The sequence below is a fragment of the Carya illinoinensis genome, chromosome 1, assembly GCF_018687715.1.
Source record: "Carya illinoinensis cultivar Pawnee chromosome 1, C.illinoinensisPawnee_v1, whole genome shotgun sequence".
In the NCBI taxonomy this organism is placed as follows: Eukaryota; Viridiplantae; Streptophyta; class Magnoliopsida; order Fagales; family Juglandaceae; genus Carya; species Carya illinoinensis.
In genome coordinates this window covers 49,646,331-49,658,800 of record NC_056752.1, presented here as the reverse complement: position 1 = coordinate 49,658,800, position 12,470 = coordinate 49,646,331, and the positions used below count along the sequence as shown (strand labels likewise).

Sequence of the window (12,470 nt, the reverse complement as noted above, 5' to 3'; positions counted from 1 at the left end):
GGCCAATAGAATGGAAAGGATTTTTTGTGGGGCGGTATGGAGCATGAGAAGAAATTCCATTTGCTTAAGTGGGATAAGATTTGCACCCCTCTTTCATTGGGTGGTTTGGGGATTAAAAAGCTGAAAACTTTCAATAAGGCACTTTTAGGGAAATGGCTGTGGAGGTATCATCAAGAAGGGGATGCTCTTTGGAGGCTTGTTATCAATGCCAAATACGGTAGTACTTGGGTTGGTTGGTGCTCCAATGAAGTAAGAGGGGCATATGGTGTGGGAGTGTGGAAATTCATTCGAAATGGATGGGAGGAGTTATACAGTAATTTCAGACTTGAGGTGGGTAGAGGAAACTGGATCAGTTTTTGGCATGACTTGTGATGTGGGGATGAGTCCTGAAGAATATTTTCCCCTCTTTTCAGAATTGCTTTGAATAAAGATGCTTCTATGGCAGATTACATGGATAATTCCACTGGTTTTATTCAGTGGTCAGTAAGCTTTATTAGAGATGTCCAAGATTGGGAAGTTCGGGGACATTACTGATTTTTACAGCTTGCTTTACGCTTTAAACATAAATTCTGGAGGGGAGGATAGATTGTTTTGGAATCAGCTTGGTAATAAGAAATTCTCGGTTAGATCTTTATACAAGACATTGGCATCACATTCTTCCACTGTTTTTTTCCTTGGAAAAATATTTGGAGATGCAAGGTGCCTCTTAAGGTGGCTTTCTTTGGGTGGTTGGCTTTTCACGGGAAAAATATTACCATTGATAAGTTAAGAAAGCATGGTATCGTTGTAATGGATTGGTGCTTTATGTACAAAAAATGGGGTGAATCGGCAGATCATCTTCTTCTTCATTGTTATGTGTCAAAGGCTTTGTGGGATGCCAAGGCAGGAATTGCTTGGGTGATGCCCAAGAGGGTGATGGACCTCCTTGCATGTTGGAGAGGGCTTCTAGGAAATCGTCAGAAGTAACCATTTGTAAGATGGTTCCTCTGTGTCTTATGTGGTGCATTTGGAATGAGAGGAACGGGTGCTGTTTTGAGAACGATTGGTGGAAGGGATTAGAGCTTTCTTTTTTTCATACTTGTAGCTTTGGGCTTTGATTATTGTTTTGAATGGGAATAGTCTTAATGACTTTTGTAATATTTTTCATTAGCTTGTAATTAGGTGTCTCTCTATGTACACTTCATGTGTATTTGAGCTATGCCTAATTACACTTATTAATAAATTTCTTACTTCAAAAAAAAAAAAATATTAATGCTAGTTACTGTTTGGGGAAATTACACTCAACTGCCTAAACTATAATTTTGCAATTTGACCTTTAACCTAATAAAGTTGTCACTTAGCCCCCGATTGAAACATAAGTTGCAATTTGTACCCTCCATTAAGGTCTGACCATTACTGAAGTCACATTCTCTCCTCCCTGTATTGGATGTCCTGTATTCCCTTTCTTTCTCTCCTCACTGGTACCCTAATAATGTTTTCTATGTAAAACCCATTTCAAACATCGAAATTGTATTTTGACTCTTTTGGTCTCTCTCTCTCTCTCTGATTGTTATTTCTGACGATTCTCGGAGATAATGCTCTCTTTTTGCGCCCTTTCCACTCACAAATAGTTTACTGTCACTGGTTTCTTTCTTTTTATGATTTTTTTGGGTTTAAAAATGCATTTTTTCAATGGGATTGACGAGTCGCTTTTTCTTTGAAGCCAAGTTTTGTCTTTAAAGCAGAGAATGGGAGGTTTCAGTGATTCATTGTCCAAGGGAAGAGAAGTATAGGGTTGTAGAGGCTTTCATGATGAGCTTTATAGGGTAGTTGTCTTCTCTTAGTCATCACCCTATGACAGGCCACAAGTTGAGCTTCATCAATGGGTTATGGGTGGCGTGCTGATGTTATGACTCTGAAAAGGTTGTCCTTGATATTGGCAGGAGTGGATGAAGCTAGTCATATTGAGGTTAGGACTCCAATGTGTGCTGAGGTTGTGGCAGAGTCTGGCGGGCAGTCAAAATGGTATCCAGGGGCAATCTAGGGATTGCAACAAGAAATTCTGTTCACAGTGGAAAAGACACCATTTGTTTTTTAACCATTCTAAATGTTTTGGCCTTTACTAGAATCATGGGGGCTTCTGAGGAGGTTGCAGAGGGCATGAACATCAGCACAACGGAAACATTTTAAAAACATGTATCGGTGTTGAGAGATGTAGTACTTTTTTAGGATTTTAATATAGGCTTAAGGGGCCATGGATTTTTTTACGAGTGGAGCCTTGAATAAATATGAAAAAAGTCAGGTCTGGCCTGAATTGAATGGATTAATCAAGCTCTATTAAAGCACTTTCATTAATGGGTTAGCCCACGGGCTCTTTTATCCATTGAAATAAAAGCCAGTGGGCTTTCTGGGCCTGCCAAAAGATAGTCAGGGAGGTCCTTTGAGCCTGGACTAGTAGACCGGCATTCTTTGTGCAGACCCAGGGCCTACTCCTGGTCTTGACTCTGGTATGGGCTTTAGTGAGCACTAAGAGGCAGATTAGTTTTCAGAAGCTTTCTTCTAACTTCTCCTTTGGCTTCTAGAGGGAAGTTGATAGCTCTAGTATTTGGGAGGTTTCTTATATATCTTTAGTAGCTAGGTGCATGGAGGGACCTTTAGTAAAACAGAAAACTTTGTCGGCAGAATCAAGCTATGTTTACACAAATGTAAAGGATCAAGAGGAACCATTGTGTTGAGTCTTTTGCCATGTCTCTTCCATTGTAGAATGGGAAGTTGGGAATTTCCTTGGGTCTTGCAGAAAATCACCACTTTCCATTATGATGTTGGAGTCTCGTGTGAAGGGTTTGAAGAAGAGCTTCTGGCTATGTTTGTTTCTATCGAAGTGAATAGAGAATTGAAAGATACGGCACGTAGCTTTAATTCTGTCTTCAAAATATCAAAGAGAGTTAGAGGGGCTAACTTCTTCCATTAATTATGCTGCTAAGAATGGTAGTGCTTGTCCTAGTCCTGGTAAAGGGCTAACTTGTTTTCCATTTCATACAGCAAGTCATAGCCCATGGTTCCCCATGCTTCAATTTGATGATGATTCTACAGAAGCCCTCCACCCCCACCCCACACACACCATAAGAAGTCATGTTGGAGTTTCTCCATGCGATGAGCCACCTTGGTGGAGAGCAGAAATTATGATAGGAAGTAGGTTGGCAGGTTGGAAAGAGTACTTTTGATTTTGGTGACGCTACCACCTGTGGATATCTTCCAAGTAGCTAATTTCAGCTCCATTTTTTTTTTTTTCTAGAACATCATCCCAAATAGATTTCTATTTGAACAACACACCCAACGGGAGGGCAAGATATTTCATAGGCAGCTGAGAAAAACTGTCTTTCATCAAATGAAAAATAAAAAGACCCAGCCACTAAGATTGTGCCACGTAACTTATTTTTCAAATATCTTAACAGCTAGAGATTAATGGTGAGGGAAATTTGCAACTTAGGGGTCGAATTGCAAAAAGAGTAGTAATTTTAGGATTTTCACTTATCCTTTGGTTCCAAGAAATTTCAGTTTTTTCTGTCATTGGGTTAGTGATATATGGTCCAATGTTTCTTCAGAAAAAATTAGTCAATATGATATCCTAATTTTGCCATCTTTTTTTGTCTTTTTCTTAGACTTCCTCTATGTTCTTGGCTGTGCGTGGTTACGGATTGGGGGATTACGCTTTCATCTCTTGCTTAGTGGGGATGATTTGGATCCTGCCATGAAATACCAATGGAAGTATTCACATTTAGCTGAAAAGAAAGCATCAATTAAACTTGAAATGCAGGTATCTTTCTACTATATAATATTGTTTGATTATCCGATCAGCTGTTATTATGATCTTTTGTACCTTAACGCGTGCATAGTTTATTATATGCCTTTAACTGTGTATCTACAATGTATGCTATAATGTATTTGCTTGTGTATACTACAATGTATAGTTTATTGTAAGGCTTAACTGTGTGTTTTATGCACCTCTACTGCAATGACCTAAAACATTGTTTAAGTCAGTCGTCCCCATCTAAAGCTCTTCAAGCTGCCTCTGATAAAACTTATTTGATATTTCTTCTTACCCGTTTCTTTTCCCTGCATATTCACATTTTAAAAATATGGCTCTTCAATTAACAAGTATTTTATCTTGTACCACATCTTGAGCGCAGACATTCAACATATTTTTTTTTTTTATAGGTAAACGATTATATTATATTAATACGAATAGGCATAGCCCAAGTACATGGGGAAGAGCGCAGACATTCAACTTAGTTCAGCATCTAAACCTTCAAGCTCCCTTTCATGAAATTTATTTCTTCTTAAATACAACCTCTCGCTTCATATTCACATTAAAAAATAAAATAAAAAATAGAAAATAATAAATAAATAAATAAATAAAGAAAAAAAGTGGCTCATAAGTTATATAGTTTTTTAAAATGAACCACAAGTTGTGCATAAGTTATTATGTCAATTTGACAATGTTGAGTTGTTATGGTCTGCATGTTTTAGCATTAACAGCAGCAAATGAAATCTCTCTTTCCAATTCATAAAGTTCAAGCTTTTACAATATGCAATTGAATGTGCCTGCCCGTGTGGAGGTGCAAGTGGATAGTTGAGCTTTTCCTTTGTAGCCATGAGGTTTTATTTTTGTAAGATGATAAACTTGAAGCATTTTCTGTATGGCTTCTTGTAGGTACGACAAGAATGTGACTATTTAGCAGGATGTTTTTCTTCAAGACAAGATGATAATAGAAGAGTGCAGGCATTAGAAAATCTTGAAGTGGAGCTCAGACGGGTGCGAAGAAAGGTCTAAACAGCTTTCTTTCTCTTATCCTGTTACCATTTTTCTTAGCAGATGAAAAAACTTAATTCCAAATATGTGAGTAAGAAGCAAAATTTGTGAGGCGTGGATTTGTTTGTGTTTGTGGGTAATTCCAACACCTACCTTGTTAACAATATTGTTCTTTTTACTCTGGATGATTTAGGACTGCCTTGTTGGAGGGTTAGTGCCATGGCATCATAGACTGTGAAGGTTAGGAGTTGCTGTGGATATAGGTAGAGACGAGATTGAGGTGGATTGGCAGTGGCGGAAAATGCCCTCCCCCCCCCCCCCCCCCCAACCCACCCCACAAAAATAAATAAATAAATAAAAATATTAAAGAAATATTTTTTCATAATTCTATTTATATATAGAAAAAGCTCCCCCACACCCCCAAAAAAAAAAAATTTATAATTCCCATATGCTCTTCAAAACTTTCTAAAATTTCCTTTATACATATGAGTATCCCAATTTTTTTCATATAGCCCCAAAAGTTTGTATAATTTTGTATATATTATCTATTTTCTAATGCCTCCTATTTTTTTTCCTGTAGCCCCAAAATTTTGTGTAATCTTTTATATTTTATCTTTTTTGTATGATGTGGCCCCTCCAAAATTAAATTAAAAAGTTTAAGTTTATGAGGAATAATAAACCTATTCATCTGTATCCTAAAGTCTTTTATTATAAAATATTAAGCTTTTTAATATGGAACCCAAAGCGAAATAAATTCAAGAAAATTATTTGAGTTTGATGATCTATATGAAAAATAGTTGAAAAGTTTTATCCTCTAGACTTCATTGAGCAAGAAAAAATTTATTTAAGATCTCAATTGTAGCATCATATGCTTAATGTGACACCAAAGTATCTTGATTTTACATTAAACTTGATAAACTAGCTTACATACTAGAATGAAAGATAGGCTTCTAAAAGATCACTTGGTAGCTTTTATGAAGAAAACAAATTCTAAATATTTCATTGCACAAATAATAATGGATGAATATAATTCCATGAAACATTGTTGTCAGGAATCTGAATCAGACGGTAAGTTGTATTTTTATAATTTTATCTCTGCATGTATATAGCAAATTATCGAGATCTGAGTTTTATATATAGTTTTGTTTTAAAGAAACCTTAAGAGGGTGACGGAGGTCTAAAATTGAAACTTTGGTAGAGCATACAGCTTGGGTTTTCAACACCAAAAACAAATATCAATTCCATTCATCTGTTTTTCTTGATAAAATTTGTTGCCAGTTACTTCTATATCTTTGAATCAATCTCATTTCTCAATGATTAAATGTGTTCACCATGGGCAGACAGTGAATTAAGCTCCATGAAGGTGGACTTTAGTTATCACTACATGCTACTGGTTGTTTCTTCTCTGCCATCTGATGACAAAAGTTTCTTTTTGTGCTCAGATTGTGTTCCGCTCTGATCCTGGGAAATTTAAGAAGTTAAAAACTGAATGTGGTGACTTTCTTACACAATGCTTTGAGTTTCTGAAACTCGTTACATCTTTGGAGGTTATGGCAAGTAATATCAAAGCTATGGACTTGCCACAAATTGTCAGCCAAGTTTCCAACTGGCAGGTAGAATTAATTCCGCATGATTAGGTGTTTGAAAACTTGTTTTGGAGGATAATCATTCTTTGCTTACCGTTTCATGCTGATGTAGCATGTCATTTTTCTCATTACCTGTTTCCATCTTGGTTTTCAGGACACAGCAACCTGTTTTATTAACCGGTTATCAGATGAATATGCTGCATACATTGATGTAGTTCAACCAGTTCAAGTTGCGGTGTATGAAATGAAGTTAGGCTCATCACTGGTTCTGTCAAGTGTCTTCCAGAAATCATTTCTGAGTAGGGTTGAGCTGGATAATGTTGATCTTGTTATGGTATTTTCTGCTAGATTTTTTCATTTTAGATATTTATGCTTTTAGGTTTATCATATAGATATAATTGGCTGACTAGGAGAATTTGGCAGGGAACTATCTATTCATTAATGAGATTTCCCCGTGGATCTTCATCCAAGTCTGTTTCTGTTAACTTGAACACCATGCAGCCTGAGCTTCCTTTCTATGATATAGATATTCCTACAAAATTTTGTGCAGCTGATATGAGCTTGCTGGAAAAGTTGGTTTCATTCTCAAGTGACATTGCCGTTGATAAGGTATCCTGACTTCAATAGATTCTATCCTACAATGGTCTCATTTCTTATGATGTCCATCATATTGTCTTTCTCAAGTACCACACCTTGGAACTGTTTACTCCTTTTTTATTATTTAGTGTGGCATGACATGTTTATGCAATTTATTTGCTTAACCATTGGAAACAGGTTTCTGTTATGCAACTTCAAGCTGCTCTCCATCACCACATTCTTGTCCGTGTAGCACATTCGGTCGCAAATTCACAATTGATGGATAATGAGTCCTTTAAGGTGAGAATTGATTTGAATTGCAACTAACAGAAATAAAATTACTTATGATCAATAAAGTCTTGTTTGCCTATAAAAAATTAATTAATTAAATTTAAAAAAAAAAAAAAAGGAAAAAGAAAAGAAATTAGTCTGAGTGGGTTGTGACCTGACAGTAAATTTCATGTCCTGAATCAGATCTTGGACAAGATATTTAGTGAATTTTCAAACCTCTGGATGAGAATGAAAGTTCAATCAAAAACCAAAAGGGACTATGGTTCTCAGCTGTACAAGTTTAGGCCTCGTGCATTTCATATTGATAGCATTATTGAAGTTGACATATCAACACTGGGAAAGTCCATGGCAAATGAAAGTTTTTTGGAATGGAAGGAATTGCTGTCAGAAGAAGAATTTAATACAACGGTAGTACTTTTATAATGTTATTTACCAGTTTTTTTGCCAGTGTTTCATATTTTATTATTTGGACCTCAAAAATACCTTCCTTCTTTTAGAATGAAGCTCACAAGGAACCAGAAACTTCAGAGGAAGAATGGAATGTCATAGAGGAGTCCTTCCTGAATAACATGGTCCATGTTCACAATCAATTATTTGGTTCAAATAATCTTGTACTCGCTGTAAGTTACTTCAAATATTTGAGATTTACTTGAAGTTCCAAAATTTGTAACGCTGATATTTGATGCAGCATAAGTAACGCTGATATTTGATGCAAGCCTTATTCTTAATCTGCATTATATCACCTCATACATGCCACATCTTTCTATGTTTCAATTTCATGATTTTAGTCCCATTTGTCAAAAATAATATTGCAAATTTAATCAAACAATAAAGAGAAGTTCATAGGCAATATTCTATGGTTAAAAATTAATTTGTACAAAATAAGGTTCATTCCTCAATTTCTTCATAACAATGTCTCAAAAGACAGCTAAACCGGTCTTCAGTATTGTCAATATTGAAAGAGTGAAACTTATTTTTTAAATTCTATATATTTTAGTACTTCTACTGACGTCTTGTGTATTTATTTCATTGCTGTTGGATATGCCTTTGTGCACAAGGTTATACCCTTCAGGCTTCAATGGAAAATTAATTAAAAAGGGGTGTTTGAAGTTAAAGTGTCCTTCGGTGCATTGATTCACCTTGACATTATTACTTCTCTATGGAAGTCCATTTCGAGGAGCAAGGCCCCTTGAGAATGGCTCTTTGTAGGACAGCTAAACTAGGAAAAATCCTAACCTCGGGGTATTTAAGGAAGAGACATTGTATTTAATAGATTTGTTTAGTGCACACATTGTGGAAAGCTGTTTTTGGTCTATTTGGGTTAGATTGTATGATGCCTAGAAGGATGGTAGACCCAAAAGTGTACTGGAAAGGATAATTTGATAGTCACCACAATGAGACCATGTGGAAAGTGATTCTGACCTGTTCAGCATGTTGCGTATGCAGAGAAAGAAATGAGCATAGTTTGAAGACTGCTCAAGGAAAATGGCGGACCTGAAGGATTTCTTGCTCACTTGTGTTTCTGTAGCTATAGATTTCAGGATTTTCTAAAAATATTCGGTTAGCAAAAATGTTGGAAATATTGGAGAATTTTGAGAATTTGTTTGAGATTAGGTTTTGGGAAAGGAAAGAGAAAAGTTTGAGTAAAAATGTTTTTTAAAATAAGTATTGTATTGGAGTTTGTGAAAGTGAATGGATAAAGCTGAAAAGTTGTTTGAATATAATTTTTAAAGATTATTTTTTGTCTTGAAGTTTGTAAAAGTTGTATTAATTTTTGTGTTTTGAGTAATGATTAGTTGAGATTTTGAAATAGAAACGTTTTTTGAGATTTAAAGTTCGTTTGATTTGGAAAAAAATTTGAAAAATTTTGGAAATTTGTAATGAACCAAACATAGCTTAAAATCTCTTTATATTTTCCACTTAGGGGTATTTGATGTACACTCCTGTGTACTTGGATGGTGTCGTTTTGCTAATTAATAAAGCTCATCTTACTTACCCCAACTATTTGTGTTGTGTGTGTTTGAAAACTTCATGCACATGCCTCCACTAATATATTGTTTCTTCAATTTAGCCGGGAACTTTCGAAGTATCTGATGCAGATAGATTGCTTTCCTTCACTGACTCCTACAGATTGGGAGTGGGGATGATTAAAGGTATAGTGTTGAATATTCCAACTTCTTGGATGCATATCTTATTTTTTTATGCCCTTGAGAGAACATCATGGCCTTTGTTTTTTCCTCAGGTTTGGGGAGTTTATTTTTGTCCAGTTTAGATGCTAAACTTGTGCCAGAGCACTTGTTACGACTTTGTTTGGAGCATGATGATAAAACATCTAGGACATCAGGAGACAGATACAATTTTTACAAGGTCTTGCAAACTTTTTGGTGCCTTTGAATAACAATTTTTGTTCTCTATCTCATATATTCTGACCTTGTTTCATCCCGTTTATAGGATTCAAATGCTCCTCTTATGGCTAAAATGGTGAAATTGCTTACTGGTCTTCAACATCAGATTATTTCCCTTTTGAATGAATGGGAGGATCACCATGGCCTTGGCAAAATCTTGGATGTGATTGAGATGCTCTTGAATATTCCTCTGAGCACTCCTTTAGCTAAGGTAGCGCTTTTGCTATTTTTAATGTTTTCTTCAGAGTGCCTCTTATAGATTTCATAAGATTTAGTACAGACTTTTGAGCAACTTGGGTTGTCCATATGATGTTATTTTAAAGGGTGCACTAGCGTTATTGGACCTAGGGTGAATTCGGTCCAGTCCGGTCGGTCCATAGGTGGTTTTCGGCACTGGACCAAATCTCTTTGGTCCAAGATTTTCCCACCCTAGACTGGACTAAATACTAGGGGTGTCAAATCGTGTTAACGGGTCGTGTTCGTGTCATGTCAAAGCATGTATATTATACTATATAGCTCAACCCTAACCTGACCCGTTAAGCTTATCGTGTCAAAATCTCAAACCCTAACACGACCCATTAACATAACGGGTCGTGTCTTGTTAACCCGTCTTGACCCATTAGTGAATATTATGAAATATGTTAACACGATACAATACGACCCATTTCAAACTGTTTATATAAATAGGTTGGATATGTTCGAAATTAACTAGTTTGACCTAATTAAATTTAGCATAATTTTATATAAATTTTAAAATTATAATATTTATAAAAATTATAAAGTTAACTACAAGTCTAAAATTACAATTCAAATAATAAAAATATCGAAATTAAAATTTTAATAATTTTACTTTTAGGTATAAGGGTATAATTGTAATTTTAACTTTCTTCACGTGTCATAACGGGTTGACCCGTTATCAACCCATTAAGAAATCGTGTCTTAACGGGTCAACCAGCTTTGACCCAAACCCGTTAAGACTAAACCCTAACCAGCTATTATCATATCGTGTTCGTGTTGGGTTAACGGGTCATGTAACATATTACCACCCCTACTAAATACCCATATGGACCAGACCATTAGCTATCGGTCCGGCCCAATAGAAAATAATTAAATTAATCTTTATTTTTTTTTTGTAGAGAAATTAATTAAATTACTAAAAGTAAAATTAAGTTAATTTTTAATGTGGATTATGATATATTATTAATTGATATCATATATTATTCAACATTTTATATGGTCAATGAGAATAGAATAGATGAAAATTACATAATTAACTTATATAATTACTATATTAAATAATATATTTATATATATAAATATTCTAAATATATATAGTTCTGTCAGTTTCGGTCTGGTCCAAAAATCACCCACCCTGGGACCAGACTGAAAACCGAATTCCTCATAGATAGAGGACCGAAACCGACCATATAAATCTTCAGTCCGGTCCGGTTGGTTTTGCTACTCCAGACCGAAAATGTTACAGCCCAAATTGGACCTATTCCGTGAAATGATAACTCTTCTTGCATCATATAAAACCATTCAACCATGAGTGGTTCCCTTTACAATTCAATTCTCAAGTATAATCTTGGGCTTTGAAACCAGCCTCTTGTAGTCTGAGGGAATTACTCTGCCCATTCAGGCTTGTGTGTTTGTGTCTGTGTTTATATGTCCTTCAAAGACTTGACACTCCTTTGGTAGTTCACTTTTTCCCTCCCAAGTTTCTAATTATATGTGCTTTTTCTTCTGCGAAGGCTCTTGCAGGATTGCAATTTCTACTTAACAGGGCCCAGGTGTTACAAGAAAATGGCTCAAAACTCTCTCTCTCTGGTAAGAACTTTCCTTTTCTTTGTTCTTGCTGCATTTATAATGATGCGCTTATGTTATTATATAAATGCATTTAGATCAATTGGAGCCCATCCATTTATTGGTGTCCTCATGGAAAAAGATGGAATTTGGCTCTTGGCCTGCCCTGCTTGACGAGGTGCAGGATCAGTATGAGATCAATGCTGGAAAGGTAAATATGTATTCATTTTTGTAAAGACTAAATATAATGCATTGCAATTGCTGAGGGAAAAAATTGAACTTATGTGCCTCTTAATTACTGAGGAAAATAATACCTATATAAACTGGTTTCTTCTGTTCCTACCTGTTTCCGTAGTTTACCTGTTTGGAAATTGTTTTTCAGATTTAACTATCTAGTTCTTTCAATTGAGTCCAGTTTGTGTACAACTGTGGCATAATGAATTGTGCTTCGGTACTATCAAACAAGTGTCAACAATTTGCAACATTATTCATCATATATTTAAGCCCAATTACATTCATCAAAATAGCTTGTAGGGCTATATTTATGACTTTTGTGGTATAATGCAAGCTACCATATTTGGCTTAATATCCTTTTCTTCTTAAATCGAGAACCTCAATGTCAACTTTTGTATGACTAATTTGGTACTTCTGCCTCATTGTTGCAGTTATGGTTTCCTCTGTATTCAGTTATTCAACACAGACATTCCCCTGATATGGTTGGATATAACCTATCTACGATCCAAAGGCATGTTTAATTATTTTCCAGCGTGAATCATGTTTAAGAATGCATCAATTGGGATTTTTTTAGATTCATTGTTTCTGAGTCATTTAACTTGCAGTTTGGAGGAGTTCATTCACACATCCAGCATTGGTGAATTTAAGAAACGCCTTCAAATTCTTTTTGCTGTCCTTGGTCAGTTTAGTACTGGTAGATGCCTGAATATGTATCCAAGGTAAGACTAAACCTTGTGCCTTATCTATTTTTCATCTTTTTAAAATTAAAGTAAAAAACAACAT

The 12,470-nt window shown here is 35.5% G+C and overlaps 1 protein-coding gene across 2 annotated transcripts in view; it reads left to right on the top strand.

Annotated features, from left to right (window-relative positions):
- The window catches only part of LOC122281034 (midasin), a 64,765-nt gene that overhangs the window by 45,010 nt on the left and 7,285 nt on the right, over positions 1–12,470 (top strand). For both annotated transcript variants that reach the window (XM_043092228.1, XM_043092238.1), the window contains 15 exons: positions 3,642–3,796; positions 4,694–4,807; positions 6,235–6,405; positions 6,533–6,712; positions 6,802–6,987; positions 7,153–7,254; positions 7,429–7,653; positions 7,743–7,865; positions 9,317–9,398; positions 9,488–9,612; positions 9,697–9,861; positions 11,402–11,477; positions 11,552–11,664; positions 12,119–12,198; positions 12,293–12,406. In XM_043092228.1, the coding sequence (XP_042948162.1) occupies positions 3,642–3,796; positions 4,694–4,807; positions 6,235–6,405; positions 6,533–6,712; positions 6,802–6,987; positions 7,153–7,254; positions 7,429–7,653; positions 7,743–7,865; positions 9,317–9,398; positions 9,488–9,612; positions 9,697–9,861; positions 11,402–11,477; positions 11,552–11,664; positions 12,119–12,198; positions 12,293–12,406 (2,011 nt within the window). The remainder of the gene's footprint in view (positions 1–3,641; positions 3,797–4,693; positions 4,808–6,234; positions 6,406–6,532; positions 6,713–6,801; positions 6,988–7,152; positions 7,255–7,428; positions 7,654–7,742; positions 7,866–9,316; positions 9,399–9,487; positions 9,613–9,696; positions 9,862–11,401; positions 11,478–11,551; positions 11,665–12,118; positions 12,199–12,292; positions 12,407–12,470) is intronic.